Below are 27,367 nucleotides of genomic sequence, written 5' to 3' on the forward strand. Positions count from 1 at the left end.
GTCAAAAGACAAAAGAGTTATAATCCGGACAACAAAAAATCTATTATTTGATCTTTACATAAAAGGTGAAGGTCATAAAAATAACATACGAGGCAGTCTTATCATGGTATACCAACATACGAAATATCAAAAGCCAATGTAAAACAAAGTTGTGGTCCGGACAACAAATATGCCCCAAAGTTCTATTATTTGACCTTTACATTAAAGGTCAAATGTCATCAAATTGGCATATAACACACTTTCTTATGGTGTAACCACATACTTACTTGCTTACTTAATCCTCTTCGTGCTGATCAGCAAATAAGGCCGTCACCAGAGACTCCCATGCTGGTCTGTCTTGTGTCCATCTCTGGACCTGACCGCCATGTCCAGTTCTCTTTCATTTCTTTCTCTACCGATCTCCTCCAGGTCTGTTTTGGTATTCCTCTCTTTCTCTTACCGGGTGGTGTCCATCTCAATGCAACCTTTGAGTTGGAGGTCGGGTGCCTTCTACATATTTGCCCTATCTACAGACATTTTCTCTTTCTTATTACTTGTGATAGAGGAGTGTTAGTCCTTCGGTATAGCTCTTCATTCGGTGTGGTATTTGGCCAGAAGATGCATAGTAACTACATACAAAACATCAAAGGCCTTGCCCAAACCCCCCCCCCCCCCCCCCAAAGGTCAAGGTAATCAAAAATGACACATGACACACTATTCTATCATGGTATACCCATATGCCAAACATCAAAGGCCTGTCAAAAGACAAAAAGTTATGGTTTGGACAACAAAAATGCCACAAAGTTCTATTTGACCTTTACATAAAAGTTCAGGACAAAAGTCATCAAAATGGTACGCGACACAGTGCCTTTTCATGTTATACCCACATACAAAATATCAAAGGCCTATGCCAAAAGTATGGCCTAGACAAACTTTGTATGAGAAGAAGAAGAAGATTGCAGTGTTTTTTTTAAATGTTATTATTCCGGAGTTTTTAATGCTGTTCTATACTGTCCGGATATCATAATTCGGAGCATTTGGGGTTATGTATTTAGTTTTGTAATAAACGTTGTAACACAAGTGTTTTTTTTTTTTTTTGTCTGTCTCGACGATAAGAGCCTAGCCTGTACCCACACGGCTACTCATTACACAACAATTGGCGACGAGGTGTAGGTACCTAACTTTTCTTTACAATGTCACACATAGGAAAACTAGTCTAGAACGGTCTGACAATTCTGTTGAATCGTGGGAATCTTGGGCTGCAGGCATTTTTTCTTGCACATAGATCACCAAGTTTCTTCGTTAATCAGCTCAATTAGTCCGAAGACATATAAACAGTTAACTTAATTTCTCCAGCCAAAGCTACGTAGAAAACTATAAATGACCTGAAGGCATTACGAGATCACCTTAGCCACAAACCATCTCTGATAGTTGAGAGCTTTCGTTTTCACAAGCGTGAACAACGTCCTGGAGAATCTGTTTTATTGTTTATTACTGATCTACGTAACTTAGCAACATTGTCAGTTTGAGGTTGTCCTACTTAAACGTACAGCATAGGCAGACAAGGAAACACGAAAACTTTTCCCTAAATATCCCCATCACCAACGGGCCAACTGCCGATATCCATTGTAGTGCATTCCTCTACAAAGAGGGAAAAAAACCCACATGGAATATGGCTACGTTCATATGTTAAAATAACATTGTTCATTTTCGTATGGCATAATCTTTTTTCTCATTGTTGAGTGCAAGATGACCTAGAGAAGTTAAAGATAAATATAAACAAGATGCTAAGACCCTGTACAACACTCAATCTTTCTGTTTTCTTTTCTTTTTTACTTTTTTTACAGTACTATAGAACTCTCGTTTACAATTATATCTTTTGAGGCAACTCTTCCTACATTGAAGCTTTTGCCAAGAATTCTTTGATTCCTAAACTTCACAAACACCCTTACAAAGAAAGATACATAGCTAGATCTAATAAATCTTCTACCAAGCCCCTATCTTTGCTCCTCAGGAAAATAATAACAGATGCTAAGGAGAAACTTCAAATGGCATGTGCCACAACGTATGCCAGAAGTGGTTTATATCAAATGTGTATTCTAAAACACTTCTCAAGAACTTTCAGTAAATTTGAAATTGCAAAAATTTTCTCAAATCAACAACATCAAAATGTATGACTTTCCAACACTTTATACGACCATTCTTCACAATATATTAAAGACTAAACTTTTTGACATCCTAGACAGTTGGTTCTTAAACAAAAAAGGAAATATCAATAACTTACGATCAAGTAATCCAAACAATTACTATGTTAACAACCACTCTGGTTCCACGCACACGTATTCTGAAGCTGAAGTTAAAATATTCAACATATTTATCAACGGCAAACTAACAACTCAACTTTATGACAAACGGGATGATTTCAGCTTCTCCATCGTCAACGTCCCATACTTACGTGTATGTAGCAATATTCCATTATCACCTGCATATGGTGTTTAAATCTCTCAACTGATTCGATACGTTCAGCGTATGATCAATTCTTTAAATCGAGACAAGCTACTGACAAACAAGCTGATGTTTCAGGGGTTTCAACAGTCTCGTTTAAAGTCAGCATTTCACAAATTCTATGGTCGTTATAACAATCTAGTTTGCCAATACAACCTGGCATTGGGTCAAATGTTGTCTGATGTGTTTCATACCAATTTTGTGGCCGTTCTTGGCACACGGATTCTGACTACAGAATTTTCCGTTCAACTGATATAGATAGGGCTGTGACCGGTCGACAGCGGATGCTTACTCATCATAGGTACCTGATCCCACCTCTTATATATTCAGGGGTCCATGTTTGCCCAAGTATCTGTTTTGTATTGCTTATAGGAGTTCGTTATCTTCATGTTTTTCATGTTTTCCTTTTTGTTCTTTAAAGAAAGATTACCGATGCTATATATATATATATATATATATATATATATATATATACATACACAGAGAGAGAGGATATTTTCCACCACCACGGTCACCCCCAAGACCCTCAAAGTAAAACCTTCTGTTTATCAAATGTTTAATCCTTAATGAAAAGAGAACAAAATGGTTAACAGGGGATGCTTATTCCTCCTAATCACCTAAACCCACTTCCGGAGTGCCCAGGGGTCCGTTTCTAGGCTACTCCTAAATTCTTAAATGTTTGATAGAATTTTCTAGACTGTATCTCAGATTGTGGAGTTAACATTCTACTAACGTAGTACTACATGTACTTAGGAATGGACAGAACTATATATAGACTGTATATGTAAAGAAACGCGTTTTAATACCTCAGCATACTAATGCAGTCACGGACTCCTCGTCCTGCTCTGCGCTATATGATATTGTATCATGTAAGTATCACTGATAACGATCTTGCGGGGAAGTCCTGTATATATATATATACACGTGTATCTATAGTGTACCGGGTACAGGTATGGAGGTGCAGGCTGTAATATGATCGTTGCATGGAAGTTCTCAAAGATGAAGCAAACAATAATTCTGCTGGTAAGTGATGCCACCATTACAATAAATATATTCTTGTAAGCCTTCGTGATTATATATATATATAGATAGATAGATAGATATTCAGAAGATTTCACATTTCTTCCAAAGCACTTTCGCTCTACGGCTCTTCAGTGGAATTCAAAAAGCAACATATATGTATATATGATTTTTTTTAAAATTTAGTTTAGAATATCTTAAATCAATGGATAGGAATGTTCGATTATTGATAAATCTCTTATTCATTTTAGCTTCAAAATTGAATGTCTACATTTCTATAAAACTGGATTTCTGAGGACTGTCAAACCCCGTTCAAAATTTGAAAGCGTATGCTTCTTATATATATATATATATATATATATATATATATACGTGTAACTAAGGCAGGTAGCCCTTTGAATTGAAATAGCAATAAAGAAAATGAATTCAAGCAACTTTAATCTAGATGTAAACGTAAATGTTTTAGAGAAGCTTGATATGTTCATAATATTGTTTTATCTTAAAGTGTAGATGTGATTGACCTGGTTACTGATAATGTTGTAATCTGTCTACTTAAGGTGATATAAAGTTAAATAATAAGCACACTTACTGCATCTTTTAATACTGCATTATTTAGTAGCGTACAGTGAGAATTTTCTGTGACACGATAAAGATCCCTCCCTGCTCAAGGACCATAGAGGCCGAGCATAGGCCTAGGTCTTGCAGCCCTTCACCGGCAGTGGTGACGTCTCCATATGAGTGAAATATTCCCGAGAGGGACGTTAAACAATATTCAACCAATCAATCTAAATGTTTGATTATCGATGATGATAAAGTATGGAAAGGAATCATGTGGAAAATACAGTAGAACGACGGGTGGATATAAACGTGACATGCTTACAGCGTATCTTCTGATTAACCTTTCTTGTTGGAATCACAAACTATTACATGAATATAGCTTGGGTTCAAATTTACTATTTTAACGAATAAAGGTATAAAACTCTAAATATAGGGTACCCAAGTTTGCCGATGAAACAATGATAAATTAATGGTATATTATATATATATAATGGATAGATATAATATATTCATACATAATCAATCTACATTACTACCAATTTTATGTAATTGCTTGTTGCAATTCACAAGGATTGTGGCCCCGTAAGGATCCGGTTTAGATAAGGTCCTCAGTACCCCGTACTTGTCGTAAGAGGCGTAAAACTTGGTAAATTGGTACATCCAGGGTCAGATTCGACATAGTAATATGATATTATCTCATATATCTTAAGAATTATTTGCTTGATTGACACCAAACTTGGTACACTGGTACATACTAGAGAGTAAATGACCACTATTGAAGGGCCAATCCACTCTGGACATAGGAAGATATTGTCCGTTCGATATATTGAATTGTTTTCGTACTATCAATTTAATGATACATGTGTACAGCTGTATAACCCTCTTCAATTTTGCACCAGGGGAGGATATGTTTTACAAACATTTCTTGTTCAGAATTGATTTCTGTATTGGGAAACATACGGAATTTCGGGATGAACTTTGGTAGTAACGTAGATTGATTACTAGTATACGTGAATATATTAGAATACAGAGTAGCATTTTATACCATTTGGTTTATTTTTTCATTGGCGGACTTGGATACCCTCTGTTTCAAGCTCAATATCGTTACTCTATAAAAGTAAATTCGAACCCAAACGATATAATTGCCTGCGGTTGGAATATTGTTGTGCGTCTACTTCGAGAATCTTTTTAAGTCATATAGAGGCGTTACCAGCGTTTAGCTATAGATTTACAGATGGCGGGTATGGTCATAGCAGTGAGAGTTCTGCCTCCACTATTATGCCATATCTGATAGCCTTGTAATTATCACTTCTTATACTGGGCGCAAGGCAAATGAAAAGTCACTATCTATGACATCGGTTTGATCCGGTGCCGAATGCTTAACCCCTAAGCTATCGAGACCGGTCAATCAATTTAGTCTTTAATCATTGGCAATCATGAAATACACTATTTTGAGTATAGCAGAGCAAGTAAAAATTTGAACGTTTGATCCTATTCCTTTCATGTTAACTGCATGCTATGTACAATATTGTATTATATATTACGAATTACTTCTCTACAATACACATGTTGTATTTATTTGAGAATGAATAATGTTGTTTGGGATTGGAGTCCAAAACTAAACGAATTTCTTTAGGTAAACTGAGTAAGTCGGTTTTCCTATAATTACAGTGGAGTTTCTTACAATCCTATATGATTACATTGCTTTTGGATGGGAGTCTCCTTATCTATGAAAATTTCCGGAATCCATTGTTTTACTAGTAACCTCTCTCGCTAGTTGCATCAAATTGATGAAAAAATGCTCATCCTAATCTTTAACGTTGTTCTGAATGACATCTTTTTCATATTTTCTTTCATTTTCAATCACAGACATTTCTTGGAATAGGAGCTGTATTGAATGCATCGAGAACCACACGTAAGCTCAATTCATTATATACTTAAACATGAGGTGATTAAAAGGTTCCTAATCAGTTGAATAACTCACTAATGGAATCTAATTCGGGAATTGTTGTGTATTTATTTTTTGTTCAAAGTAAGCCTCCCAGCTTTTATACAGTTCTACCATCGTTCTGTTCATACCCAAACCACGTGTTCCAAGTCATGGGGTAACGTTATCCGTTCTGTTCTTCCCTCCCGTGCAGAATTCCTCGGATCTTACATTTCTCTAAACGGATGCTGTTTTTCAAACCTATTAGTCGAAAAATACCAAATCCGGACAATATTCACTGTGTATAGGCATCACCGACACATTTCATTGAAACATTCTTAAGAAAAGCAACGGATGAAACTGCTGTTTCTGCATAATATGCTCGGTAAGTTATATATGTTTACATTTAAACCTTTAAAAACCTGTCAATGATACTTTCTACGGAATGTAACTTATTTTAATGCTCTGATTTGTTTCATTTGAACAATTTCAAAATGATATCCTCGTAATAGATATAATTTCTATCTCACACACGCGCATTGTCTCGCATTTTGGACGGAATTTGCACCCCCCCCCCCCCAAAAAAAAACCGCATTTCTATAGCTTCGACAGACATATCATATGAAAATAAAGATATTTGCATTATTTTTCCGAATCGATATAAATCAAAAGAAAATACATGGATTTGATAAGTTTTTTGTTGTTGTTGCAAAGATGAATATCATTTGTTTTAGGCCGCTATGTTATTTATTAACAGTTATAAAAGAATGATTTGGGCACCAGACACTTTCAGATCTTCATTTACTGTATATTTCTAGTTTCAAATTTCATAGCTGTAAACTAACAATTTAGAAAACATATCATTTCTAAAATAAAAAATTATATGTAAACTAGGTGAAAGATTGAAGTGAGAGGTGCACACTGTCAGAAAATATACTTCACTAAATATATGTAGTAGCACTTGTAATTTATGCAAAGAAACGTACAGTTAAAATTTATTCATTAATACCATTGATAACATGTTGTCTCCTGAACATAACATAACTTTGGGATAATCTATACCATACCATCTTGCCACCTCTACTTACTTACTTACTTACTTCTGTCGTTCCGTGGGGAACATAGGCCATCGACGACAGTCCTCCAACTAACACGATTCTGGGCTGCTTTTGCCAGAGTACTTAGAAACCAGTACACATTAAACAGTACTCAGAAACCAACACGAAATAAACAGTACTCAGGAACCAAAATATAATGAATGAAAAATGAACAAATACATTAAACAGTACTCAGACGTCAAATGGTACTCAGAAACTAACACACTATAAACAGTCCTCAGAAAGCAGTACATGCTAAATAGTCATCAGAAACCAGCACATAATGAACAATACTCAGAAACCAATCTTGTTCGTCTACGTTTGGAGCGGGAGAACCTCTAGCAGCAACCTAAAGAAAATATTTCCAACCGAAACTTTTCGTCTTTGATTAGCTTATGGAGACTATCATAGAGTGAACATTTTCGATGTGTTTTGGTCTGTAAACACTCCCCCCCCCTCCCCCCCCCCCCCCCCCCCCCCCCCCCCCCCCCCCCCGTGAAACAAACGCTTTGGTATAAATTGCCAATTTATAATGCCTGCAAAGAGGAATTTCTGTTTCGGGGGGGGGGGGGGGTAAAAATATTTTCCGTTGTCCATTGATTCCTATAGTAAAATACGTAAGTTTTACCAAAATCGGGTTATCTTTCTTTATTTGATCAAATAAATCAACTTTTATGAAAATTCATATAAATATCTATATTGACATACAAACTTATTTTAAAATGATAACTTTTAAAATTTGACCAGACAGTAGGCGGCGAAACAATTCTATCGTCCGCAGTTCTTTCCAGCAGCTGAAGTTTTAGGGGGATCATGTGATTTGGTATCATTTAATTGTATCATTTTTTCGAGCAAAAATAACACCATTAAATTATATAAATGTTAAAGGCATCAGATTGGTCAATGGTGATAACAACTATACAGGAAGAGTAGAGGTATTTTACAATGGAGCCTGGGGAACGATCTGTGACGATTCATTTGATCAAAGAGAGGCCAGTGTGTTATGTAGAATGCTGGGATACCACGATGGCGGTTGGTCAGTATCGTATTTCATCCTTTCCTTGATAATAATACTGGTGTTGCTGTTTTAGATTGCGAAGTGATTTTTGAAAAATGCCAAATGTTCAGAAACTGTCTGATAAAGTGAACGTCTATGTGTATGTTAAAACATATCAGAAATTGCGAAGCAACTTCTGTAATACTAATACAATTAGCGGTATGCATTAAAACATGATATCTTCAACAAAGGAATTCAGTTGAATGAGTTCATTCTGTTGAAACTCATTTCTTTAATATACCCAGGGCCTTTAACAAGGCGCAATATGGTGAAGGCCTGGAGAGGATCTGGATCGATGATTTGGAATGTTATGGGAATGAAACAGATATATCTCAGTGTAAATCCTCCACCTGGGGTGTTTCCAACTGTAATCACCACGAGGATGCCGCCATTTCTTGCGGTATGTACATATTGATGAAGACACAACGATTCGTTTTAAGATATTTACTTTTTTATTTGGCCGTGATTTTACCCTTCCTTCGTATCTCGGGAAGTTAAAGAACTCGATACTGAACAAATACCAGATCAATCAATCACTTCAGATCTAAGAAGACTTGCCACGTGACTCTTCTTGTCACGTGACGAGTTCCGGTTTCACTGTCAATTAGATCCGACTACCAGTTTTTTTTATACGATCACAAACCTATTTAAAAGTGACTCAATAAGTTTACTATACCAGACTACTTACGACCGCACACTCATTTTTTTCTTCAATTATTGCAAGTCGGATGTTTCCTGGTTCGTGGTTCAAGAAGGCGATGTTAATTAGTGCAATTAACAGCTTGACAGGAAGCATCAACCTATTTATTCGTAAAATCTACCATATCACATGCACATCTTAGAATCTCATCAAAACCGGAACAGACAGTGTGACGTTAAAATTATTGATTTTTGTGGTCTTGAATACAAAAGAGTTCCACATCATGGCAGCCTCTATAGATGTCTTTTAATATCTTATATTGCCCACTAACCAATTGATTTAGAAAAGTTATTTCTTTATGTTTGTATTGCTTATATTTCACATTTGTATTTTGTTTCTTAATTGTAGATATACACCCTGGCATGAACAGAACAGAAGGTAGTTATTATTTACGAGGATGTTTTTAGTACATACAAAATATATCCAAAGTGCTGCTCTTACTTACAACAAAATATATACTAGTAGGTTTGACAGTAATCTCATCTTAAGGTTTCTCAACTTAGGTTCCAGGCTCTATTCTCTATCCTGGCGAAGCGTTAAAACCCCAAATCTTAAAGGGAAAGGCAACCCTAACCACAGTGTTGCTTTTATGAATAACATATTATTTACTGATATTGTAAATGACAGTATTTAACAACAAAAAATCCTTGCTTAACGATTAAATCAATATCAATCTATCATATATTTTAAATTACCCGCTGCTAAGAGAGCGGCCATTGAAGTTTAATTCATGACGTCATATCGTCGGTTCCGGTTTATTTCATCAGCAGCATTGTCTGTAAACAAGACAAGTCGCAAACAGTTAAGTTTGGAGCCGTATATATTTGAGCCCGTTTTTTCGCAATAGGAAATTGAGAAAAGAATACGTACAGTCGATTCGCAGACCAGGCAGACGGTACACTTTTCTTCATACAAATGTCCCAAACCTCAACTAGCCATCACGCAAATGATGGATGCACAGTTTACATAGTCTTTTATTTTCAGATGACTTGGTTTGGTCAGGAATTTTGAGAGAAAAAATTCACATCTCCCCTTTGCATTAGTGCAATTGACAGGAAGGCATCAACCTATTTATTCGTAAAATCTACCATATCACATGTACATCTTAGAATCTCATCAAAACCGGAACAGACGGTGTGACGTCAAAATTATTAATTTTTGTGGTCTTGAATACAAAAGAGTTCTACATCATGGCAACCTCTATAGATGACAAGAATTTCAATTTTTATCGTTTTCAAATTTGTACTGAAGCTTATCTAAGCTGAATATCTACAGAATAGTATGACAAATTTTTATCATATAAATAATCCTATCATTTATCTTGTATAAATATTTTGGGTTGCCTTCCTCTTTAAACATATGTAGTGAATGTTCCCTCTAAAGGCGCGTGCGGTTCGAGAAGTTAGAGTCACGAGTCTTTTGGATATGATCCTACAAGTGGACGTCCGGCGTCACAGTGGGCGTCGGTTCGGTAACGAAGCCTTGCTGTACAGCTTTGAGAGCCATGCGTTGATCAAAACATGTGGGACTTTAAACTATTATAGCTGGTAGCATCTCAGTATGAGTGAAATAATAAACTAAATAGCAGACCAAGACGAATTTGAAATGTTTAAAATAATGTTTTAAGACTTGTCTTTTTTAAAAACAACAAAGAAAATGAACCCTTTTTGTATGAATTATCGATTTTCACCCACCCACCCACCCACACACACACACACACACACACACACACACACACACACACATATATATATATATATATATATATATATATGACAAATACATGCATTTACATATACTTCATCTTCTACAAAATTTTATCATAGTAGCATGTTCTTTAAAGTTGGTAATCTTTATGAAACACTGAGATTTCGTATTTTTAGACATCAGATTGGTAGGAGGTGAGAACCCGTGGACTGGGCGCGTCGAAATAAAGCATAATGGCGTCTGGGGAACACTCTGCAGTACTTTGTTTGATTCTAGGGAAACGGAAGTGATTTGTAGAATGCTGGGATACAATGACGGTGGATGGTAAGTAAATGCCTGTACTGAAAAATTCGTGTCGTGTCTTCACAAACAAGTTTTTGATAAAATTGTGAATGAGATATAAAGGGTATGGCTGCATAACTGCTGCTCTCGGGGGAGGGCGGGGGGATCACAGAACTACGGAACTATGATCTTATTATCGATACCTGTAACTTCCGGTTATTCTACACCAAACAGGATGTTGTATGTCCATATTTTTACAGTGTCGCCTCCTGATTATTAACTTACTACAGAAGTATGTACAGATACACCGTCAAACATTTTGTAAAGCCTCATTTGGTTTGTTTAACGTCCCGTTGAGAATTTTTCACCAACTTTGAGATGTCACCATCTGTAGGTGAAGTACCTCAAATTTAGACATATGCTTAGCGCTTAGGGCCGTAGCAGTGAGGGTTCTTTAGCGTTTCAACGCCTTCCGTAACACAGGACCTTTGTTTGTCAGGTCATATCCAAACGACCCGTGATTCTGACTTCTAAATGCCGAGCGTTTGGCGAAAGATTAATCACTACCTATGTTGACGTTTTCGGTTTAACGTGACCATGGTACGAGCAGGGCTCGATCTCACGACCTCCCGGTTATGAGGCGAATGCTCTACCACTGAGCTACCGCGACCGGTTAACGCCTCATTTAAAATGACAATGTACAGCTTCAAGAAAGAACATGTTGGCCAAAATCTGCTCTGTGAAGAAAATTTACCAAAATACTAATTGTGGTATTTGAGAACGTGCAATTTTATAAGATGGCCATTATCATTTTTATTCTCAATAGAAACTCTAATATATTTAACGGAAAACCTTATAACAAACTGACGACGTCACCAACTTTGACAGTACATTTACGAGAGTTCTCCCAAAACGTCGAATTGTCAAGCGGTGCTTTGAGACGTCCGACATCGTAAAAAAGATAAAACTTCTGCCACACATAGAAGTAGAAATTGCATTAAATACGTTTAGAATGATTAGTTTTGCACTGATTTGAATTGGTATAAATTGGGTATTGAAATAACGAATGCAAAATCAGAGAGGTCGCGCAACGGCAAAAAGTGCATAGTACTATTCTCCGTGGAAAGGTTTAATCATACCGAATACTAGAGTTACGAATACTAAATTAATAGATAAAACATATTTATAACAATATTTCTTTATTATCACGGCATTACAAATTATGATGTTTAGTATTTGTCAGTTTTGCCTGCATTCGGAAAAAAAATGGCGACATCAAAGAAGTCTAAGTGTCATATGACATCACATTTAGGGTGCGTTTGATTGGTCTACACCGACCACAAAGTGTACACCTTTCCGTAACCATATTCTCAAGTAAAGCTATAAGTCAATCATGTTCTGAAATATCATCATGGAAATATTAAAACCCAAAGTAGACACATCACTTTCTGAATATAAAAAGTTTGAAATAAATTCCGTTATTTTCAAGCAAACATTATACGAAATAAAACAATCCAAACTTCAAATGATATTTATACAGATGGTTCAAAAGACCAAAATAAAGTCGCTGCTGCTGCAGTTATTACAAACGACGTTTTTTTTCTGCACGACTTCCGAATGTAGCATCCATTTATACCGCCGAAGCAAAGGCAATTCAGCATGCGTTTGAGTACATTAGAATTTCTGGTAACGAACATTTTACTAGATTCTCAGACTCCCTACCATGTCTACAGTCAATAAAGAACATGAATATTGATCATCCATATATTTTCGATATTTTAAACCGGTACTATCTTTAACTAAACAAGGTAAGATAGTTGGGTTCTGCTGGATCCCTAGTCACATTGGTATTAATTTTGATTCAGGGCATTTAGTCGCAACACACTGGGAGGAGGGACTGGTCCCATATGGATAGATGGACTACAATGTACCGGAAGTGAGGTGGACCTCCTACATTGTCCATCCACTCACAGCTGGGGAGACAACTATTGCACCCACCGTTCTGACGTCACAGTCTCCTGTAGTATGTCATTGACTTAATGCAATTGGTTTGTTTACGTGGATAAATATAACTACCGTAAGAAACACAGTCACGGATAAACATTATGATGTTGTAAAAAGTTATTTCAAGTTTTGATATAACATCTACCACTGTGAATGATAATTTCTTCAAGAAAACTCCCGAAATGAAATTTTGCATCTAATGTCCTTTTATCTGATACAGCGTGGGAACACATTGAATAGTAAATGATTGAATAATAAATCATTAAATAGTAAATGATTGAATAATAAATCATTAAATAGTAAATGATTGAATAGTAAATCATTGAATAGTACATCATTGAATAGTAAATCATCAAATAGTAAATGATTGAATAGTAAATCATTGAATAGTAAACCATGGAATAGTAAATGATTCAATAGTAAATGATTGAATAGTAAATCATTGAATATTAAATCATTGGATAGTAAATCATTAAATAGTAAATCATTGAAGTACTGTAATTAATGGCCATCAATCGCATTGTTTTTCTTTCGTTTCTTGCCAGCTAGCAATTAAATTCACTCATTGGAAACATACACACACGCACGCACATACACACTAATACACACAGAAACACATGAATTCCACGTTTGATGAGGCTTTGACTAAATAAAATTTTGATATTTTTCTTTCCACAGAAAACTCAACCTATTTTGATACTTTAGGTAAGTTGCAATATTGAAATGAATCAGGTGCCATGTCATACATTGTGTCACATTAAACATGTGCAATTTCACTCTCCATATTAAATGTGTCATGTTATACATGTATAATATCACTCTCTATATTATATGTGTCACGTTATACATATGCAATATCACTCTCTATATTATATGTGTCACGTTATACATGTGCAATATCACTCTCTATATTATATGTGTCACGTTATACATATGCAATATCACTCTCTATATTATATGTGTCACGTTATACATATGCAATATCACTCGCTATATAAGTCACGTTATACATGTGCCATATCACTACTTATATTATATATGTCACGTTAAACAAGTGCAATATCACTCCCTATATATATCACGTTATACATGTGCAGTATCACTACCTATATTATATGTGTTACGTTATATATGTGCAATATCACGCCATACGTGTCACATTAGTTCAATATCACTCTATATAACATGTGTCATGTTATACATGTGGAATATCGCTACATATAGTATGTGTGTCACGCTATGCATGTGAAATATCACTACCTCTATGTGTAACGTGATACATGTGTAATATCACTCTCCATATTATTTGTTTTACGTTATACATGTGCAATATCACTCTCTATATTATATGTGTCAAGTTATACATATGCAATATCACTCTATATATGTGTCTCATTATGCATTTGCAATATCATTAAGTGTCCCGTAATACATGCTCAAATTTACTCACTACATGTGCCACGTTTTATATGCGCAATATGACTATAGATGTCACATTTCACACACACAATATCAGTCTTGATATATGTGACACCTTTTACATGTGGAATATCACTACATATGGGTCACTTTCATGAGCAACATCACACCTGATATGCACCTATAATAATAAATATTCAGTGGTTACAATGTCATAGTTTTTCCTCATTTTACAGACAGATGCCTCAATCTGACTATTTAAACTATCGAAATATTCTAATTTTTAGAAATTACATGTGTTCATGTATCACATTATATAAACCAGCATACAATATGTGTGCCTCACGTTATACAACCCAGCATACAATATGTGTGCTTCACGTTATACAACCCATCATACAATATGTGTGTTTCACGTTATGTAAACCATCATACAATATGTGTGTATCACGTTATATAAACCAGCATACAATATGTGTGCTTCACGTTATACAACCCATCATACAATATGTGTGTTTCACGTTATGTAAACCATCATACAATATGTGTGCTTCACGTTATGTAAACCATCATACAATATGTGTGTATCACGTTATACAAACCATCATATAATATGTGTGTATCACGTTATATAACCCAGCACGCAATATATGTATCACGTTATATAAACCAGCATACAAAATATACAAATGTATATGTATCACGCTATACAACCGAGTATACAATATGTGTGTATCACGTTATACAAATAAACAAGCACAGTCATACATATTGGTATGACATACTAAATAAGATGATGACGGAATTCACTTTGATTCTAGATTTCACAATGTTCTTGACGCAAAATAGTTTTAGTTTTGTCCACTTCTACGCCAACTTCACAACGTAATGTCCCTTCATTTTTTTTTTTTTTTTTTGCTTTCAACGGAATTTAGTATCATTAAAAAGATTTTTGTTGTTGAATTGTTGTCGATATAATGTTTACTTACTTTTGAATCTAAGTCGACAAAACAATTGACAGACATTCGTCTCGTGGGATCCAATGAATCTGACTCGGGTAGAGTTGAGATTCGACACAATGGTCAGTGGGGTACAATATGTAGCATTGGTTTTGATGACAGAGAAGCCAGGGTCATCTGTGGAATGCTGGGATATCCCAATGCAGGGTATGTATCAAGGGTCCCATGGAGTTAATACTTAGTTACTCCTAATTATAGTATTATTAAAGTAGATTAAAATACATTGAATTTTATCTGGTAGTGGTTTCTGTCCCATACTAGTAATTTGGAGGGGCAATATGATCTGAACCTTTGCAAATACAAGTCATTAGGTGGAATGGTGACTGCTGCTTCATACCAATTGTTAGGTCGTTCTTTATATAGTGATTTTGATTACCGACTAAATCAAGATAAAGGGCTCAAGGCGGGCATGACTGGTCAACGAGGTATGCTTACACCTCCTAAATATCTTATCTCAGAAGCCCGTGTGTTCTCTACTCGCAATTTTGTATTGTTTATAATATTTATGAGATTGATCACTGTTCCTTATCTAAAGATCCCATGTCTCTATGGATTTCGGTTGTAATTGTTATACCAGTTTTGTGGTCAAGGTCACAGGAGTCACTTGACCTTGATGTGAATATTCCTTATCCTTTCATAATTTCTGAAGTTCCCATGTCTCTATTAGATCTGGTTCTGAAGTATAACAATTTTATGTTCCAAGATCAGATATGAAGGTCACTGTAGCCACTTCACCTTGATTTGTAGGTTTGAGGTTCTATCATCCTCTCATATCAAAAGATCCCATGTCGATATTGGTCTCGGTTTTAAAGTTATACCAGTTTTATCTCCATGGACAGAGATCAAGGTCATTGGAGTCCCTTGACCTTGATACTAGTTTGTAGACCCTGTCATTCTCATTTCATTTCTGAAGACCCGAGGACTTTATCATACTTGTCAAGTTATACATGTATATGTTGAATTTTAGAATTAATTTCCCCCATCGATCGAGTTCTATATTAGACCCACCCCCACCCCCATTTGATCCCCTCAAAATGAACCCTAACCCCCATCAATCTGAAAAAAGAACTTTTCTGCGTATTTAGATACCTTGGCCTATTTTATCCATGAATATCTAACACTTTCATCTACGGATTACAGAGAACGACAGTTTTGAGCTCGAGAAAGAAGCAGAACAAAACCAAGAAGCGGAAGAATGATAAGAACCTAGCAAAAACAATAAGTCTCCAAACTTCGTTTGGGAGACTTAATTATTTGTGTAGACGAATCCTGAAATACTCTTCTGTAATATGATAAATAATAAACTTTAAATAGGTTCATAATATAATCAAAATGTACACTGAAAAAAAATAACTAGTAAAATACACTAAGCAAACTAGTAAAACTACTGTCCATACAATCACTAATTTAAAAGTAGTTTTTACTAGGTGTTAAGTAAGTTTACTATTTGTTAACTAGTAATTTAACTAATCAGACAGTAAAACATTACTTCAGTCAATAGTAAATATTATTTAGTATGCATTCAGTAGATTTACTAATTTTCCATTCCTGTATTCCATTCCCAAAATTACTAGCATTGTAGTAATTTAATTGATAGGACAAGTAAAATCGCCCTGTTAATTCTTCAAAAAATTGAATACAGAGGATAACATCAAGAACTTTAATCTGAAGATAAAAGTCGACATGATCTTCTGGTCAATCTTGATTGCGATGGGAGATATATCTTCTGTGGAATTTCTTGAACCTGTAATCAGGATATCTCATACTTTTCTTTACACAGGATTGCCAAACAGTCATCAGCATCTAAATAAACAAAAACAGAACAGTGTGTTAAAATGTATTAAGTTGCATATCAAAAAAAGATCAAGCTGTGTGTACGATTTCTAATAAATAAACATCAAGAATAAAAAAAAAAACAGTCATGAGTTCAATGACAAACCTTTTAAGTCAATGTTCCCTCTCCAGCATCCCAATAAAAATGTCGTCTCGCAGAATAGACCTTGCTGCAGTTTTCGCGGGCAACACGGGTCACGATGCTTATGACGTCATATTTCTAGTTACATTACTATCTTGCTTAGTAAATACACTACTTACTAGTCATGAGCAAGTCTTTACGAGACATCCTAGTTAAATTAACTAGGTATTTTTTTCAGTGTACGTAGAGAATAGTTTGTGTATTTTTGTTTAATACTCCGTATCTGAAGATTGATGAGCGTTTAGGATGATACACAGCATTTTAAGAACATTATTTACTTACAGTCAAGCTTTAAAAGCGCCTTATTTTGGTGAAGGATCAGGCATCATATGGTTAACCGGTCTGAATTGTACAGGGAACGAACAGACCATCAACGAATGTCATCAGAACGGATGGGGAAATGCTGAGGCACGTGACTATTACAGATGTCGTCACAACTATGACGCCTCAGTGTACTGTGGTAGGACATCTTCAAGTTTCTTGCAATACAAAAGAATATCTATCACTATCAGTCTTAATATAGTTTACAAAAGGATTGTAGTGTAAGAGAGGATTGTATTCTTTATAGGAGTTACAAGATTGATCACCGTTTGTTAATCTTTCTCTTTCCATAGAACAGACTTTCAACTATTAATTTAATTTTGTTTAGGGATATTTTTTATAACTCTTAGGGGCTTGTCTATGCAAATAATTTACCTTGCAATTTTCGGTAGATTTATATGAAATAACAAATCATTAAATATTTATAGTAGAAGATAGTTTATTACATGTATATCAAGTTGATATAATTGTTATATGAATTATATGCATAACAACTGTGTGAGTTGGGTGCATTTAGAAGATTTTTCACTTAGAAATTGAATAATTTTGAAAACAGCCCCTTCTTGTATGAATAACCCTTAATGACTACTCCTTGATCCTCCATTCACCTAATAATTACCACTTCACTCATACATCATGATTAGAATTTATTTCCATCCGAATTTTCTTTCGTAAACATCAATGTACCATTTCTTTTTTATATTCAAGGCAATGGCAACGTGAACCCCAGTAAGTTCAAGATATTTTCTACTATGAATATATATGCATGCAATCTTGTTTAAAAATGAGTTACCATTTTACTACTGACATTTTCTCTCTTCATCACTGAGAAGGTTCCACAATAGCGGCATCATTACTACCGCCACCATCATCAGGTACAGAACTTATCAAACTACGCATTCCTTTTAACTCAAAGATCAGCACGCATGTTTTTCTTCAACACAAACCTACACACTTTAAAAATACACACATGTATGTCTCACTATTTTCCGAATGGTGTCAAAATGTGCAAACTATTTTTGGAAGGTGTTCGAAAGTATGCAACCATGGTTATGTATGACTTCTTGTGTAGCGAAAGAAAGGGCTAAGTTTAATTAAATTTCAACATTATTATCTTTCACTTAGTTTTTCTTAATGTTTATCAGAGGATGACACCCTTTGCATAATGGATGTACAAAGTGGAGTAAGCCACAGACATACATTTATCTCAGGCTGCACACTGATTTTGACTACGGATTACTCCGTTTGCCTGATCAGGATATAGGGCTCACTGCGGGTGTGACCGGTCGACAGGAGATGCTTACTCCTCCTAGGCACCTGCTCCTACCTCTGGTGTGTCCAGGGGTCTGTTTTGCCCAACTCTCTATTTTACATTGCTTATAAGAGTGATGAGATTGATCACTGTTCGTTATCTTCACCTTTTATCCAGCTGTATAAACCGAGTCACAGTAGTGTGGTTTGTAATCTATCAGGCCGATGTAAAACTCCAGCTAGAGTGCGTGTAGCTACGGGATGAGTACATATACGTAATACTGAAACTCACTGTGAAGTATATATATCTATATCAGCCTACTCTTGCCTTTACATACGTGTTGTTTCTGTAGCAGTAAGACTGGTAGACGGTGACAATAAGTGGACAGGGAGACTGGAGGTGTTTTACAATGGGAGCTGGGGAACCGTGTGTGATGACTGGTTTGGCGATAGAGAGGCTGAGGTCATTTGTAGAATGTTAGGATACAACGAAGGAGGATGGTAAAGCAATAGAAAATTTGATGATGATTATCATAACTAGTAACCTATGTTGTAAAATCAATATTATACTATGATAGTAGTTAAGTCTTGAAATAATATATTATCATGTTAAACAAAGCAAGAACAAGGAACGTGGTGCGATGATAGTAGTTTCTGGTCCTAAGATTTAAACATTCGTCGAGTTTTGTAAAGCACAGTAATATGGAAAAAGCCTGAAACAGTAGTAAAGATTCCTCAATACCGAACTCTATTTCTTAAAAAAAGTCTGGAATATAACGTTACAAATGTGGTGAAATTTAGCTGTCCCCTTGAGGATTGTTTAAAGATACAGTTGTAAATCCAGATATATTGACTCTATCCAGTGAACAGAAACTATTTACATGTTATATAAAAATCAACATCTCGTATCTCTTTTGTATTGTAATTCAGTCTTTAAAACACTGAACGGAAATGGCGGGAATTTGATGCTAAAATTAGTTTTCTATTTCTAACAATGACTTATAGTAGATATTGCGGTATTATACATTTAAATCACTGAAAAGGTCAGACACAACTACATTGTTAGTTAACCTACATGAAGTTATTTTAAATTACAGTCATGTTACTGAGTTGCAACCGCGAGAAAAGATGATTTGGTTGTGCTCGGGCCATAATATAATATCATGACATCATTGTTACACAGGGCGTTTGCTAACGCTGTGTTTGGAAAGGGAGAAGAGGAAATCTGGCTGGATAACCTACGATGTCTGGGGAACGAGTCGGATGTTTATGAATGCCCCTCACATGACTGGGCCTCCCATGATTGTACTCACGAAGAGGACGTATCAATATCTTGCAGTAACATCACCTAACTTAAATATTTATTATCTAGTGTTTCATTACATCAGGATATAGGGCTCACGGCGGGTGTGACCGGTTGACAGGGGATGCTTATTCCTCCTAGGCGCCTGATCCCACCTCTGGTGTGTCCAGGGGTCCGTGTTTGCCCACCTATCCATTTTGTACTACTTATAGGAGTTATTAGATTGATCACTGTTCGTTATATTCACCTTTCATTGTACACTTACCTGTGTATACAGTATGGGTAATGTCCTTTATCCTTTATTTTCAGAAACTCCTGTAATACACTCCAACACTACAGAAGGTATATTAGATTATTAAGCCTACCTTTCTGCATGTGTAATACAAGTTCATGTTTGCAAATACTTTTTGTATGAACTGAATTAAGATTTGTTATTGAAATAGGGATTCGCTTAACTGGAGGTCACAATGCCCTGGCCGGACGCGTGGAAATCAGGCACAATGGACACTGGGGGACCTATTGTGATCGTCATTTTGACGATAGGGAAGCCGAAGTTATTTGTAGAATGCTTGGTCATGAAAATAGTGGAAGGTAAGTAAAATAAACACTAGTAAGCAGTAATTTAAAGATATTTCGCCCTTTATAACTAGAAGTTTCGGAGTTTTAACTCACAACAGACAGCCCCAGTGCGGCTTAGTGATGAAAAATTATCTGTCGTTGTCGTAAACATTTACCATTTTCTACTTTTCCACAACGACTAGATAAATGTTCACCAAATCTGGTACACGGTATCCTTAGATTCAGATTATTCAAGTTTTAGTTTTAATCGAGGGTAACAGTAAATAATTACATGGGAAGTAGAAAAAATATGTTGGAGCGAGTTTTATGTTTTCAACAGCTTTTAAGAATCACAAAGTTCGTTCAAACTTAATAATTTAATCACTTAAATGGCCTACGAGGATGAACAGCGAAATGAATTTGAAGTTTTGCAAAGAAACATATAGGAAAAATTGTTTCTCAAAAGAAAAACAAATAAGGGTACACGATGTTAAATGAATTTTGTTGATATCCACATGTAATGCATATATTTACTCAAATCATGAGCCCAGTAAAAGTCTTTAAAATGTATTCTGATAACCCACAGGTTTAAATCATGCTGAACAGATAATGAAAACATATTCTGCTAATGCACATCATAATGACCACTGCGACACGTTCAGACTACAGGTGATATTGATATAATATTAGATAGCAATATGTATAATATTAGATAGTAATACATATAGTATTAGATAGAGCAATATATATAATATTGCATAACAATACATATAATATTAGATAGCAATACGTATGATATTACATAGCTATCATATAATATTACATAGTAATACATGTAATATTACATAGCAATACATATAATATTAGATAGAGCAATATATATAATATTACATAACAATACATATAATATTAGATAGCAATACATATGATATTACATATCAATACATATAATATCAGATATCAATACGTATAATATTAGATAGCAATGATTAACATACCCCTCTCTATGATTTTCAAAATTTACATTCGAAAGTATTGGAAGAAAATTGCTCAAGAACAAACGGGAACAATTTTTCAAATAAATATGCTAGCATTCTCAGTAAGGGTAGAAGAATTTACATTAATAGAGCTCAGAAGTTACGAGACATTGCCTTCGTATGGGCAAGGCGACTCATATGATCGATGTAGCTCACAGGTCACGTGTTTCTTATTCTTGCAAGTAACTGTCAACAAATATAATAATGAAGAAAATTAAATTTCTCACATTCAATGAATCTTTCGTGTGCAATAACCCACGCCTACGGAACAGAACTTTTATGCATGTATATAAATGAAAACATTTATAAATAAATTTGAAGAACTTTATCACGTGGATCCTTTGGGAAGGGAAAAGGCCCCATATGGCTAGATGGTGTTTCCTGTGTTGGAAACGAGACTGACCTGAAACATTGTCGAGTTCGTTTTGGATGGGGAAGGGCCTTGCTGTGTACTCACGACTACGATGTCGCCATTTCTTGTAATAGTAAGTACTTCAACAGTTTCATTAATTCTGGAACATCAGAATAATTAGTTAAGTTGAAGCATGCCAACCGTATTGTTATTTTATTTGTAGATAGAACTACGATGAATCACAACGTTACAGGTAATTTTTTTACGCAGTCGCTAAAAGACATACATGGTATCTGCCCTACAGTTTGAATAAATTCTGTCTCATAAAAGGAGCACAATTCGTAGCCGTAGAGATTAATTATTAACTGATGATCTAAAAAACAATATGAAAGGACAGTAACGAAAAGCGTTTAATTTTGAATATTCATATTTGATGTAGATTTCGATGCATGTGTAATCTAAATTCTAATTATACCAATTGCCAGCTGTATCAACTGATGTTAAACTTTGCTGTATCTCACAGGAGAAATTCTAAATTCCAATTATACCAATTGCCAGCTGTATCAACTGATGTTAAACTTTGCTGTATCTCACAGGAGAACTTCTAAATTCTAATTATACCAATTGCCAGCTGTATCAACTGATGTTAAACTTTGCTGTATCTCACAGGAGAACTTCTAAATTCCAATTATACCAATTGCCAGCTGTATCAACTAATGTTAAACTTTGCTGTATCTCACAGGAGAACTTCTAAATTCCAATTATACCAATTGCCAGCTGTATCAACTGATGTTAAACTTTGCTGTATCTCACAGGAGAACTTCTAAATTCCAATTATACCAATTGCCAGCTGTATCAACTGATGTTAAACTTTGCTGTATCTCACAGGAGAACTTCTAAATTCCAATTATACCAATTGCCAGCTGTATCAACTGATGTTAAACTTTGCTGTATCTCACAGGAGAAATTCTAAATTCTAATTATACCAATTGCCAGCTGTATCAACTGATGTTAAACTTTGCTGTATCTCACAGGAGAACTTCTAAATTCCAATTATACCAATTGCCAGCTGTATCAACTGATGTTAAACTTTGCTGTATCTCACAGGAGAAATTCTTGCACTTGATTGTTCTCATGTTAGCTTATCTGAACTTTCTGATCAAGTTATGTCCGGAATTTGTCTGTCTTGCGTTAACATTTCATATTATCAAGAAATACAGGACCAATTTCAACCCATCGTGCCGCAATGTATTCGTGTGTAAAAGGTGATCCACATGAAATTTAAATTGTCCCTTCGAATGGAGAGACGATATCAGACTAAATAGAAGTACGTCTGAATGACCCTTAGACACCGCTTCTAAGATGTCGGAAAGATACAAAATGGAAGGCATAAATTTGTGTAAAACCACAAAAAAGCTTTTGAAACCACATCAACACCAATGTATGCAGATATTGCAAACTTGACATGACCAGTCGATGGATTAAGGCAAGCCAAACTTGACCTCCTGACCTCCTGTTTAGATGAAGTCGGTTTTAAAGTGTTGATTTCATGGTACTATCTACCGAAGCACCCTAAACTCACGATCCCTTTCTCAGCCTGGTTGTCTCACTTTGTTGCCTCTTTCATCATTTGATGATAGTGAGGACCTATTCTTATCATTACGGGTTCTTACGGTACTCATTTATACAGTGCTCAAGGTGAGCAATGTGACCCTTGGGTCTGTTGGTTTATACTTGAAGTTTAGTTTTATGTATATTTGAAGCCATAAGACTGGTAAATGGAGAGAACAACTATACCGGAAGAGTAGAGGTATTTCACAACGGAGCTTGGGGGACTGTTTGTGATGATTCATTTGATCGAAGAGAGGCCAGTGTGTTATGTAGAATGCTGGGATATCATAATGGTGGATGGTTTGTATTTTCATTATTACGTATTTGTTATTTCTTTAACCTCGGCAGTAATTTGTTTTTATCTCCAAAAATCTAAGACTAAATAGAACAGTTTATGTCTATTCGTCCGTCTGGTGATCTTAGATATACCAGTATATTTTAAAATTTTAATTAATTCGCAATATCCGTCCTTTATACGAATAAAAACTACATATTAAGAAACACAGTTTTCTTATTTAGATGATCAATATGGCTGTATATATTCATTTACCTTGCATGATGTACCTAATTAATGGCTGAAATATTCTTTTACTAAAATTTTGACTGAGAACGTCATGCAAAAAACCTTTTGCTCTACTTGTAAAAGCAGATTCAATCCATAAAAATTTAATCCATTTACACATTACATAGGGCCTTTAACAAGGCGCAATATGGTCAAGGCCTGGAGAGGATCTGGATCGATAATTTGGAATGTTATGGGAATGAAACAGATATATCTCAGTGTAAATCCTCCACCTGGGGCGTTTCCAACTGTAATCACTACGAGGATGCCGCCATTTCTTGCGGTATGTACATATAGTTGAAGAAAGAACGATTCGTTTCAAGATATTTACTTTGTCAAAATACAGAATTCTTAATTATTTTCATACTTCAAATGCGTTTTGGGGGTGAAATCTCTTTTAATTCATAAGAATTAAAACTTCGTCTCCTTTTCGAAGTGTTTGCGACTGTAAATCGTGATAGTTTTGTGGTACCTTACGCGTCCCCTCTGCCTGTATAAAGTCAACCAATTGAAAATAGTCCATGACACTTCTGGATTGACAAAATATATCTTCAAAAGTTATTTGATTTCTGAGAACTGAAGAGGTAGTGGCATATATCGTTCATAGTTTTAATTACAGAGGTTTTCCTCAAACAATAAACACAGTCAATGGTCCTCATTTTCCAATTCTGGTTCCCTTCAAAATTCCAAATGGCTATTAGAATAGCAAAGGTTTCTTTTCAATATCTATGCAGGTCGTTTCAGATCTTGAATTGTTAGCTTGAAAAAGCTCATGCTGCCAGAATATTCAGACAATGACCTATTTGTAACAGCTTATAGAACTATTTACCACAGGTATCAACCTCTGTCAATGCTGTAAACCTTTACATCTACATTGGAGACGATGTATGCCCAGTATCTCATGACTCCATTTAAAGGAAATCTCGGGACGTCATGTGGTACGACATGTACATTTGTAACCAATGAGCAGCATATTTGTTTTGTATATATATATATATATATATATATATATATATATATATATATATAATGAATATAAAACAAGAATATCAGTCAAACTGATGGATGCTGCCCAAACTACATCTAACAAATGAACTACTTCGTATGACAAATGACACGAAAATCAATATATAACTGTTGAACTGAATGTTTTTAATGTATAAGATATATGTTGAGTGACCTTGACTTTTATAAAATGACAGTGATTTTGACTGAAAAGTCGTTTGCCTATTACTTATTTGTGTGATATATTATCAATACCTGTTCAAAAACTGTTGACAAAAGAAACTTTTTCCTCAGATAAGGTATACCGGTATGGTCTGAGAGATATTGGTCCCAAAGATCAATAACTGTTGAAATATTGTTGAAGTTTTTTTTAAATATATACAAATTATATGTTCTTAGTGACCTTGACCTTTACAAATGACCCTTGTCTGAAAACTGTTACTTATTTGTGTGCTAAAAATATTCAATAAGATATTGATGCTCAGAAGTTTGTTTGTCATTTTCCATTAAAAAAAGGTTCCGTGTCCCAAGGAATACTTGTGATCAATTATGATCTATTTCTGATCAATGGTTTAAGAGCGAACTTTTAGATCAAAAACTGTTGAAATAAGGAATTGTATATTTTCTGATTGACCTTGACCTTTCTAAAATTACTCTGTGAGATCTTGGTCCATAAGTTCTTGTCTCAAGGAACATTTGTTGTCAATTATATCAATTTCTGATGAAAGGTATAGAAGATATGAGCTTGGACGGACAGACACGACAGCGACTATATGTAGATATGCTCCCCCGAAATTTGTCATATAGTCAAAGTCACAATGCCATTAAATCATGACGTCATTGGAAAGGTCGTGTCCCATGAAGTCCATTCACTGAAAATCAAAACTTTTCACTTATAGTTCAAACTTATAAACAAGGTAAAATATTGCCGGTCCGACAGACAAACAGAAGAGATGCCCCCCAACCCTAAATCTTCGATTCGATTATTCATAATTGTAATATATATAATGTTTCTCAACGTTTATTTTTTTCTTTGATTGTAGATATAAATCCTGATACAAATAGAACAGAAGGTAACTCTTTGATAATACTGACACTAATAGAACAGAAGGTAACTGTTTAATAATACCGATACTGATAGAACAGAAGGTAACTGTTTGATAATCCTGATATTAATAGAACAGAATTAACTGTTTGATAATCCTGACACTAATAGAACAGAAGTAAATGTTTGATAATCCTGATACTAATAGAACATAAGGTAGCTGTTTCATAATTCTGATACTAATAAAACAGAAGGTAACTGTTTAATGATGTAATCCTGATACAAATAGAACAGAAGGTAACTGTTTGATAATACTGACACTAATAGAACAGAAGGTAACTGTTTAATAATACCGATACTGATAGAACAGAAGGTAACTGTTTGATAATTCTGATACTAATAGAACAGAAGGTAACTGTTTGATAATCCTGACACTAATAGAACAGAAGTAAATGTTTGATAATCCTGATACTAATAGAACAGAAGGTAACTGTTTGATAATACTGATATTAATAGAACAGAAGTAACTGTTTAATGATGTAATCCTGATACTAATAGAACAGAAGGTAACTGTTTGATAATACTGATATTAATAGAACAGAAGGTAACTGTTTGATAATACTGATACTAATAGAACAGAAGGTAACTGTTTGATAATACTGATATTAATAGAACAGAAGGTAACTGTTTGATAATACTGATACTAATAGAACAGAAGGTAACTGTTTGATAATACTGATATTAATAGAACAGAAGGTAACTGTTTGATAATACTGATACTAATAGAACAGAAGGTAAATGTTTGATGATGTAATCCTGATACTAGTAGAACAGAATGTAACTGTTTGATAATACTGATACTAATAGAACAGAAGGTAACTGTTTGATGATGTAATCCTGATACTAATAGAACAGAAGGTAACTATTTGATAATCCTGATACTAATTGAACAGAAGGTAACTGTTTGATAATACTGATACTAATAGAACAGAAGGTAACTGTTTAATGATGTAATCCTGATACTAATAGAACAGAAGGTAACTGTTTGATAATACTGATATTAATAGAACAGA

The 27,367-nt window shown here is 34.9% G+C and overlaps 1 protein-coding gene across 1 annotated transcript; it reads left to right on the plus strand.

Annotated features, from left to right (window-relative positions):
* The first annotated feature begins 15,333 nt into the window (after positions 1-15,333).
* LOC125665760 (deleted in malignant brain tumors 1 protein-like) lies at positions 15,334-26,829 on the plus strand. Its single transcript, XM_056150919.1, has 12 exons — positions 15,334-15,421; positions 17,605-17,709; positions 19,178-19,322; positions 20,005-20,159; positions 20,434-20,466; positions 20,568-20,715; positions 23,812-23,982; positions 24,373-24,527; positions 26,293-26,322; positions 26,584-26,591; positions 26,698-26,705; positions 26,811-26,829. Exons 1-12 carry the CDS (start codon positions 15,334-15,336, stop codon positions 26,827-26,829), a joined length of 1,065 nt encoding a protein of 354 aa, XP_056006894.1.
* Positions 26,830-27,367: the final 538 nt, after the last annotated feature.

Source organism: Ostrea edulis, chromosome 10 (assembly GCF_947568905.1).
Source record: "Ostrea edulis chromosome 10, xbOstEdul1.1, whole genome shotgun sequence".
NCBI lineage: Eukaryota > Metazoa > Mollusca > Bivalvia > Ostreida > Ostreidae > Ostrea > Ostrea edulis.

Coding starts and splice junctions, on each gene's coding strand:
- LOC125665760 (XM_056150919.1), top strand. CDS start 15,334: ATGGTCAGTGGGGTACAATATGTAGCATTGGTTTTGATGACAGAGAAG. Junction 15,422..17,604: donor CTGGGATATCCCAATGCAGG/GTATGTATCAAG, acceptor TGAATTGTACAG/GGAACGAACAGACCATCAAC. Junction 19,323..20,004: donor GGATACAACGAAGGAGGATG/GTAAAGCAATAG, acceptor ATTGTTACACAG/GGCGTTTGCTAACGCTGTGT.